At 36.7% G+C, this 10,996-nt stretch overlaps 1 protein-coding gene across 1 annotated transcript; it reads left to right on the forward strand.

Annotated features, from left to right (window-relative positions):
• The first annotated feature begins 1,108 nt into the window (after window positions 1–1,108).
• Window positions 1,109–8,069, forward strand: LOC101510858 (uncharacterized). Its single transcript, XM_073363591.1, has 2 exons — window positions 1,109–4,287; window positions 4,631–8,069. Exons 1-2 carry the CDS (start codon window positions 1,109–1,111, stop codon window positions 8,067–8,069), a joined length of 6,618 nt encoding a protein of 2,205 aa, XP_073219692.1.
• The last annotated feature ends 2,927 nt before the right edge of the window (window positions 8,070–10,996 follow it).

A 10,996-nucleotide genomic window follows, 5' to 3' on the forward strand; every position in this document is an offset into this window, starting at 1 on the left:
AATCTTTTTTTAGCACTGAAGATTTAGAGGCCGACTTAGCTCTCAAAGGACAAGAAATTGAAAAATTACAAAAAGAATTGGAGATGGCTCACCAGGCTTATAGAGATATGGAGTATAAGAATACCCAACAATCCCTTATCCTTGAGAAAGTACAAAAAAGAGCAAGAGAGGAAGAAGAAAGCAAGGAGAGAACTCGAATCTGTTTGCGGGGTGCGAATGAAGAGTTAAGACTCAGACGTCAAGAAAGGGATGATGCAGTGATTGAAGGTCTTAGGCTTAAAGAGTTGCTAAAGAAATCTGGGGAAAAGCATGAAATCATCCGTCGGCAAGAAGCAAATCTGAAGCAACAAATAGAGAGGGTAAGAGCGGAATGTGAAAACAAGATCATGGTAGAAAGGCAATGCCAAGAAGAGATCATCGAAGCATACCGAGTTGAACTTGCAAGAAAAGAAGACGAGATGTATACACAAAAAGACACTATCGAGAGACTTGTTCAAGAAGGAATGTTTTGGATGGATCGTTTCTCCAAACTAGTTTATTTGACCAACTCTGCTATCGGAGAAATTCCACCATTATTAAGAGCTGCTGACGGGATGGCTAATCCTCTCTCTACCCCTCAAGAGATCTCCATTTTTATTGAACATTGTAAAAGTTTAATCGAGCAAATGAAAAAATTGATGGCTCATTAAATTTTCAAATTTCGTGTTTAGATTTCTACTTTCGTTTTGTGGCAAAACTTGTATCTTACTTTTTCTCAATAAATTAAATTTGGCCCCACTTTTGATCCCATGGCCCTCTCTTTATTGGTTAAGATATTCACAAACAAGCAATAAATATGTCTTTAACATTCATGCACAATTACATTTTCATACATCACATTGCATACTCATGCCATATTCTTTCACAGAAAAAATAACACAACAAACAAAAAATTTGGTGTTACGACACCGTTATCGGACACGATCCCAGTCAAAAATCATGGATGAGCTAGAGCAAACAGAAATAAGAGAAGATGTGAACCAACTCAAGGGGCAAATGACCAAGATCTTGGAGATTTTACAAGCACTCGCGAAATAGAAATGATGGGAATCCTTTGGTAGATGAGGGGATGCCCCAAAACACTCTTGTTCACCCAACGGACGTCGTTCCACACCTTTTCACCAATTATCAAGAAGGGAAGGCACAACAATTTCCACCTTATGGTCTTCCTCCAGGTTATACCCCACCCATAGACACTCATCTCCCCAACAACAATCCATTGGGCGTGGCTACAAATCCACAACATGGTACTGGCGAGTTCCCTCAAGTGCAACCTTCACCCCTTACTTCGGGCTTTCCTGGCTCTTCATCGCAAGGAAAATCTACCGAAGCTAAGCCGGTGATGTTAAACATACACCATGAATCTCGACCGCTCGAGAGCAATCAATCCCAAGAAAAATGGCAAGCCTTGGAAGAACGCTTGAGAGTTGTCGAAGGGGGAAACAATTATGGATTTGATGCTTCAGACCTATGCCTTGTTTCTGATGTTATAATACCTCCGAAATTCAAATTGCCTGAATTCGACAAATACAAGGGAACTACATGCCCCAAGAACCATCTTATTATGTATTGTCGAAAAATGGGTTTTTGCGCCCATGACGAAAAACTGCTAATCCACTTCTTTCAAGACAGTTTGACAGGAGCTTCCCTGAGTTGGTATATGCACCTTGAGCGAGCTCATATCAGCTCTTGGAAAGATCTGGTGGATGCCTTTTTGAAACACTACAAATATAATCTCGACATGGCTCCTGATAGAATCCAGCTGCAAAATATGACAAAACGAGGCAATGAAACATTCAAGGAATATGCCCAACGATGGAGAGAACTAGCTTCCCAGGTTGAACCCCCCCTATCTGAAAAAGAAATGGTGACCATGTTCATAAACACTCTTCAACCTCCGTTTTATGACAAAATGATAGGAAGCGTTTCATCAAATTTTTCGGATCTCGTCATCATAGGTGAAAGAGTAGAAATGGGATTGAAAAGCGGAAAGATTGCTTATGGCTATACCGGATTAAATAACACAAAAAAGTTGCCCGCAGGTGCGAATAAGAAAAAGGAGGAAGAAAGCCATTTTGTGGCGTCAAACCCAGCTAATCCTTCTTTCGTGCGTCGCCCTTACGCTGCTGCAACTTCACAAATCTCAGGTACTCTAAATCAACACTTACAAGGGAATCAAGATTCATATGAAAGTCAGGGGAAAAACTATCGTGGGAGGAAGTTCGTACATTTCGACCCAATCCCTATGACCTATGCAGAGTTATTACCGCATCTGGTTAGCAATTCTATGGTTGCACTATGTCCCGGGAAAACTATAGAACCACCCTACCCAAAAGGATATGACACTCGAATGCTGTGTGATTACCACTCTGGGGCTGTAGGACACTCTACTGAAAACTGCTTAGCTTTAAAATTTAAGGTGCACGATTTGCTTAAGGCTGGATGGTTGAATTTTAAAGAAAACGAGCCTACCGTGAAGAATAATCCTCTACCAGTCCATGGGGGGCCAATAGTGAATGCAATCGAAGAAAATCACCAAGTAATAAGGGCGGTCGAGAAAATTAAGGCCCCGATGGGACTGATTTTCTCTGAGTTATGTAAATTTGGGTTAATCCAAGGAAATGCCGATGTGAAAGCAAGATGCAATTTCCACCTCAATGAAGATCATTCCATAGAAGAATGCAACGAGTTCAAAAAAGAACTTCAAAAATTGATAAACATGGGCACCATTCAAATAGGTCGTTGGGAAAAGGATGACGGTATGATTGCAACCCAATCAGAAGAAAAACTTGGCATAACCATCCCAAAGCCATTGGTCATTCATTTCACTAAGGAGGAAAGTATGAATGCCCCCGGTGATTTGAGGACCTTAATAGTTCAGATACCAAGCCCTTTTTCATATAAAGACAACAAAGCCGTACCTTGGAACTATAATGTAGAGGTACATCTAGCTAAACAGAAGGACAAAGATGTTTCTAGCTCTAAAACCACCGCTGTCACAAACGTTTCAGGAATAGGAGGAATGACTAGAAATGATCGGATATGCTCCCCAGGAAAATCACAAAGAGAAATGAGAGTGGTGTTTGAGAAGGCATACACAGATAAAGAAGAAAAGAAAGTCGAAAATGAGAAAGTGGAAAATGAGGTTTCTAATGAAGAAGCTCAGGAATTTCTCAAAATCATCAAACAGAGTGAATACAAAATAGTCGACCAACTCAACCATACTCCTACAAGGATTTCATTGTTATCCCTATTGATGAATTATGAGTCCCACCGGAAGCTATTGATGAAAATACTAAATGAGGCTCATGTAACTCACGACATCACCGTGGACAAATTTGGAGGCATCATAAATAACATCACAACCAACAATCACCTAACTTTCACAGATGATGAGTTGCCGACCGAAGGGAGAGGGCATAATAAAGCACTACACATATCAGTAATGTGCATCGACCATATAATTTCAAGAGTCCTCATTGACAATGGCTCCTCACTGAATGTCATATCCAAATCAACATTAGCAAAACTACCTTGTGATGGTACATATATGAGACCAAGTCCCATGGTTGTTAGAGCTTTCGACGGGAGTCGCAGAGAAGTAATGGGGGAAATCGATCTCCCAATTCAAATAGGCCCGGTCACATTCGAAATCACGTTTCACGTGATGGATATTGTACCCGCTTATAGTTGCTTATTGGGGAGGCCATGGATCCATTCTGCCGGCGTAGTGCCATCAACCTTACACCAAAAGCTGAAGTATATGATAAATGACCAATTGGTAATCGTATCAGGAAAAGGAGATTTGTTGGTGAGTAATTTGTCCACCACACCTTATGTTGAGACAACAAAAGACGCTTTAGAAACCGCCTTCCAAACACTAGAAATCGTGGACACCGCTTATGTCGAAACGACACCTATAGAACCACATATGTCCAACACTGCTATTATGGTGGCTAAGTTCATGTTGAGTAGAGGACACCATCCGTGGCACGGGTTGGGGAAGGATGAAGAAGGGCTCAAAGAACCGGTGGAACTTCCTGAAAATAGAGATAAGTGGGGTTTAGGTTACAAACCCACCAGGGATGACAAACGGAGATTGGTCAAAGAGAAAAAAGAAAAAAGATTAGCTCGAATTGAAAATCGAGAGCCAAGAATCGAAAGGATTCCCATCTGTGACATCCGACGGAGTTTCCAAAGTGCAAGACCAACAAGTGAAATCCATATTGCGGCAGCTGAAGATGACATGTTTGATGGGGATGCCAATTGGATTCGCCCGTGTGGTGTAGGGGCATAAATCAGGAATTGGAAAGTAGTCAAGTCACCTATGATATTTAATGCAATTACAATGTAATTCTAAAAGCATTATTACTGTTACTAAGACCTTAAAATGTTTCATTATATTTAGGATGGATACAATGTTGTTTTTCCAATACTTTGAATTTCAATAAATGCATTCTCATTTTGTTTTCTTATTGTTCTTTCTTATCACTTTCATATGTGTATATTCATTCGCCATTTTTTTTTATTTCTTTTTTTATTTTTTTTCTCTTCTCCTTCTTTCTCCTTATCCTAGCCTTGAATCCTGCAGATTTGGGAATAGTTCATTCACAGACGACTGTACTAAGATCTCGTTGCATAATCTTAACCATCTTGTTAGTCAAACAGAAAAAGATAATGAAGAAGATTATGAACCCCCTCTAGATTTGTTAAGAGCGGTAGAACGGGAAACTCAGGGTATCATGCCCTTTGAGGAACCGATAGAAATTGTTAATCTAGGGACTGAAGAAGGAAGGAAAGAAATTAAGGTTGGCACCATCTTAAAGAAAGAAGTATATCACAAACTAATCCAACTCTTACATGAATACAAAGATGTTTTTGCCTGGTCGTATCAGGATATGCCTGGATTGGATACTAGCATAGTGGAGCATAGATTGCCCTTAAAACCCGATTCTTCTCCGGTGAAACAAAAATTAAGGCGAATGAAGCCTGATATGTCATTAAAAATCAGGGAAGAAATACAAAAACAATTTGACGCAGGATTCCTCGCTGTGGCAAATTATCCCCAATTGATAGCCAATATTGTACCAGTGCCAAAAAAGGATGGCAAAGTACGAATGTGTGTCGATTATAGGGACCTTAATAAAGCTAGTCCTAAAGATGATTTCCCGTTACCTCACATCGATATTTTGGTTGATAATACGGCTCGCCATTCACTCTTCTCTTTTATGGATGGTTTCTCTGGGTATAATCAAATTAAGATGGCAGCTGAAGATATGGAAAAAACGACTTTCACCACTCCTTGGGGAACGTTTTGTTACAAAGTAATGCCTTTTGGTCTGAAGAACGCTGGAGCGACCTACCAAAGAGCTATGGTAACCCTATTCCATGACATGATTCATAAAGAGGTCGAAGTTTATGTAGACGACATGATCGCTAAGTCACAAACAGAAGAAGAACATATTATTGATCTAAAGAAACTCTTCAAAAGACTTAGAAAGTTTAAGCTAAAGCTCAACCCCTCCAAATGCACTTTTGGGGTGAGATCGGGCAAAGTATTGGGATTTGTAGTTAGTCAGAGAGGAATAGAGGTTGATCCCGATAAGATTCGAGCCATTGCAGAAATGCCTCCCCCGAGTACAGAAAAAGAAGTTCGCGGTTTTCTTGGGAGACTAAATTATATTTCAAGATTTATATCACAACTAACTGCTACTTGTGAACCGATATTTAAACTTTTACGGAAAAATCAAACAGTTGTGTGGAACCAAGAATGTCAAAAGGCATTTGAAAAAATCCGACAGTATTTGCAAAATCCTCCAATTCTAGCCCCACCAGTTCTGGGCCGACCCTTGATTATGTATCTTACAGTCCTCGACGGGGCCATGGGATGCGTACTGGGGCAACATGATGAAACAGGAAAAAAGGAGCATGCCATTTATTATCTAAGTAAAAAATTTACAGATGCTGAAACAAGATATACAATGTTAGAACGTACTTGTTGTGCCTTAGCATGGGCGGCTCATCGCTTGAGGCAATACATGCTTTGCCATACAACTTATTTGATATCCAAAATGGATCCAATCAAGTACATTTTTGAAAAGCCCGCTCTCACAAGGCGAATTGCTCGATGGCAGGTGATGTTATCAGAATATGATATTACATATGTTACTCAGAAAGCCATCAAAGGGAGTGCCTTAGCAGATTATCTAGCTAATCAACCTGTTGATGATTATAAATCAATGCAATGTGAATTCCCAGACGAAAGTATCATGGTTTTGTCTGAAGAATATGATGATGGAAAATGGACCTTGTTGTTCGACGGGACCTCAAACATAATGGGGCATGGGATTGGGGTTGTTTTAATATCTCCAAAAAAGAAGTTCATACCTATCACGGCGCGATTGTGTTTTGATTGTACCAATAATATGGCAGAATATGAAGCTTGCGCCATGGGAGTTTTGGAGGCTTTGGAATCAAAAGCAAAAGTTCTAGAAGTATATGGAGATTCAGCCCTAGTCATTAATCAGCTTAACCAAGAATGGGAAACTCGAGATAAGAAGTTAATACCTTATTTTACCTACATAAAAGAATTGTCTTTAGAATTTGACAAAATCACGTTTCACCATGTCCCTCGAGAAGACAATCAATTGGCTGATGCTTTGGCTACTTTATCATCTATGTTCCAAATAAATCGAAACGATGAAATCCCATCAATTAAAATGGAGAGTCGAGATTATCCAGCCTACTGCCATGTCATGGAAGAAGAAACTGACGGAAAACCGTGGTATCACGACATCAAACATTATCTTATAAATAGAGAATATCCTCCCGGAATATCGGAGAATGAGAAAAGAACTTTGAGACGGTTATCCGCGAGCTTTTTTGTGAACGAAAATATTTTGTATAAGAGGAATCACGATATGGTACTCCTCAGATGTGTTGATGTTAATGAGGCGAAGGAAATTCTACAAGATATCCACGATGGCTCTTATGGGATCCATATGAATGGACACGCCATGTCTAGAAAGATTCTTCGGGCCGGATATTATTGGCTCACCCTAGAAAAAGATTGTTATAATTATGTAAAGAAATGTTATAAATGTCAAATATATGCTGATAATATCCACGCCCCACCAGTGCCCCTGAACACCCTTTCAGCGCCCTGGCCATTCTCAATGTGGGGCATAGACGTCATCGGAATGATCGAACCGAAAGCATCAAATGGACATCGCTTCATCTTGGTGGCAATTGATTACTTTACCAAGTGGGTAGAGGCAGCTTCATACGCCAATGTAACCAAAAATGTGGTAGTCAAATTTATAAAAAGGGAATTAATATGTCGTTATGGTCTACCAAGCAAGATCATTACTGACAATGCCACAAATCTAAATAACAAAATGATGGATGAATTGTGTGCCACCTTTAAAATTCAACACCACAATTCGTCCCCGTACAGACCAAAAATGAATGGTGCAGTTGAAGCGGCAAATAAAAACATCAAAAAAATTATTCAGAAAATGGTTATAACATACAAAGATTGGCATGAGATGTTGCCATTTGCACTACATGGGTATCGTACTTCGGTACGCACTTCAACTGGGGCAACCCCTTTTTCCTTAGTATATGGGATGGAGGCTGTGCTACCTATTGAAGTAGAAATCCCCTCGCTCAGAGTATTAATGGAAGCTGAACTAGAGGAGTCGGAATGGATACAAACGTGTTTTTATCAATTGAATTTGATTGAAGAAAAAAGGTTGGCGGCCTTATGTCATGGGCAATTATATCAGAAAAGACTGAAGAAAGCGTATGAGAAAAAAATACGTCCTCGAGAATTCCAAGAAGGTGATCTGGTGCTGAAAAAAATCTTACCCATTCAAAAGGATTATCGTGGGAAATGGACTCCTAACTATGAGGGACCATACGTCGTGAAGAAAGCTTTCTCAGGTGGAGCTTTGATCCTTACGAATATGGATGGAAAAGATTTAGCTCTTCCTGTAAACTCAGACGCCGTAAAAAATTATTATGCTTAAATAATAAATACTCGTTAGGTTGAAAACCTGAAAAGGCAACCTAGGCAAAAATTAGGGTACAAAAAAATATACTCGCTAGGTTGAAAACCTAAAAGGGCGACCTAGGCAAAAACTATGGTAAAAAAAAAAAAAAAAAAAACTCGCTAGGTTGAAAACCTGAAAGGGCAACCTGGACAAAAATTAGGGTGCACGAAAATATCTGTTAGGTTAAAAATCCAAAAGGGCGACCTGAGAGAAGAAGAAAAAACAAGAACAAAGAATATATACTCGAAAAGATAAAATGAACAATATGGATCGGATTATCGCATGAAAACTTAGTACAGTCTACCTTGGAATTACTAGTAACCAAGTTGGGTCTCTCACCAATTTCTTTTGTTTTATCTTATGTATATTCTTTTTTTCTTTACCATTGAATTACTAGCAACCAAGTCGGGTCTTCCACCCATTTCTTTTGTTTTATCTTATGTATATTCTTTTTTATTTCAATATATTCATATATACTGCTTTTACCTTTATAATTTAACTCTTTTTCCTGAATGCATCTTATTATTATCATGTATTGGAAAGTAAAACATATTCCATACCTCGATACAATGAATTGCAATAAAATCGGATATAGTATAGGTTGTTTACAGTACAAGGCAGACAACAACATGAGATCCAACTTCACATCACAATATTAATTCTTCTTCAAAAAAGAAAAAAAAGAAAAAAGAAAGAACGGAAGAAAAAGAAAACAAAAGAGGACAAAAAAAAAAGGAGATCAAAGATATCACGTTAAAAAAAAAGAGTATAAGTGCTTTCTTTCATTCATGATTTGAATGGTCGTGTCCAATAAAAATATTAATAAAAACCGACATATTCATTCATTCATTCATTCATTCATTCATTCATTCATTCATTCATTCATTCATTCATTCATTCATTCATTCATTCATTCATTCATTCATTCGTGAAATTATTCATTCATTCATTCATTCATTCATTCATTCATTCATTCATTCATTCATTCATTCATTCATTCATTCATTCATTCATTCATTCATTCATTCATTCATTCATTCATTCATTCATTCATTCATTCATTCATTCATTCATTCATTCATTCATTCATTCATTCATTCATTCATTCATTCATTCATTCATTCATTCATTCATTCATTCATTCATTCATTCATTCATTCATTCATTCATTCATTCATTCATTCATTCATTCATTCATTCATTCATTCATTCATTCATTCATTCATTCATTCATTCATTCATTCATTCATTCATTCATTCATTCATTCATTCATTCATTCATTCATTCATTCATTCATTCATTCATTCATTCATTCATTCATTCATTCATTCATTCATTCATTCATTCATTCATTCATTCATTCATTCATTCATTCATTCATTCATTCATTCATTCATTCATTCATTCATTCATTCATTCATTCATTCATTCATTCATTCATTCATTCATTCATTCATTCATTCATTCATTCATTCATTCATTCATTCATTCATTCATTCATTCATTCATTCATTCATTCATTCATTCATTCATTCATTCATTCATTCATTCATTCATTCATTCATTCATTCATTCATTCATTCATTCATTCATTCATTCATTCATTCATTCATTCATTCATTCATTCATTCATTCATTCATTCATTCATTCATTCATTCATTCATTCATTCATTCATTCATTCATTCATTCATTCATTCATTCATTCATTCATTCATTCATTCATTCATTCATTCATTCATTCATTCATTCATTCATTCATTCATTCATTCATTCATTCATTCATTCATTCATTCATTCATTCATTCATTCATTCATTCATTCATTCATTCATTCATTCATTCATTCATTCATTCATTCATTCATTCATTCATTCATTCATTCATTCATTCATTCATTCATTCATTCATTCATTCATTCATTCATTCATTCATTCATTCATTCATTCATTCATTCATTCATTCATTCATTCATTCATTCATTCATTCATTCATTCATTCATTCATTCATTCATTCATTCATTCATTCATTCATTCATTCATTCATTCATTCATTCATTCATTCATTCATTCATTCATTCATTCATTCATTCATTCATTCATTCATTCATTCATTCATTCATTCATTCATTCATTCATTCATTCATTCATTCATTCATTCATTCATTCATTCATTCATTCATTCATTCATTCATTCATTCATTCATTCATTCATTCATTCATTCATTCATTCATTCATTCATTCATTCATTCATTCATTCATTCATTCATTCATTCATTCATTCATTCATTCATTCATTCATTCATTCATTCATTCATTCATTCATTCATTCATTCATTCATTCATTCATTCATTCATTCATTCATTCATTCATTCATTCATTCATTCATTCATTCATTCATTCATTCATTCATTCATTCATTCATTCATTCATTCATTCATTCATTCATTCATTCATTCATTCATTCATTCATTCATTCATTCATTCATTCATTCATTCATTCATTCATTCATTCATTCATTCATTCATTCATTCATTCATTCATTCATTCATTCATTCATTCATTCATTCATTCATTCATTCATTCATTCATTCATTCATTCATTCTTATAGGCCGAAAAAATAAATTTCACCATATTGTAATATAATATTCATAATACGTCTTTATCAACTAAAAAAAATCATAACAACAGATAAATATTTTCGCCCCCTTAGGATTAGAATTAATGGTCGCGGCCACCGGATGAAATTCATCCTCGCTCGCCGCACCATATTACTCACTCTCAATCGTGGGTGGCCTTTGTGTCGCGACATATCCGACAACGTACGAGCAAATAATTTAACAGATTATTTCACCGTCGTGTCCATCTGTCTCGTTCACATACCGCCACATTACGTTATT

The sequence above is a fragment of the Cicer arietinum genome, chromosome 7 (genome assembly GCF_000331145.2).
Source record: "Cicer arietinum cultivar CDC Frontier isolate Library 1 chromosome 7, Cicar.CDCFrontier_v2.0, whole genome shotgun sequence".
Taxonomy (NCBI): Eukaryota; Viridiplantae; Streptophyta; class Magnoliopsida; order Fabales; family Fabaceae; genus Cicer; species Cicer arietinum.

What these genes read in the sequence shown, in the direction of transcription:
- LOC101510858 (XM_073363591.1), top strand. Translation starts at nt 1,109, where the DNA reads ATGCCCCAAAACACTCTTGTTCACCCAACGGACGTCGTTCCACACCTT. An exon ending in GCGGCAGCTGAAGATGACAT is followed by an intron (nt 4,288 to 4,630) that starts GTTTGATGGGGA and finishes TGAATCCTGCAG; the next exon opens with ATTTGGGAATAGTTCATTCA.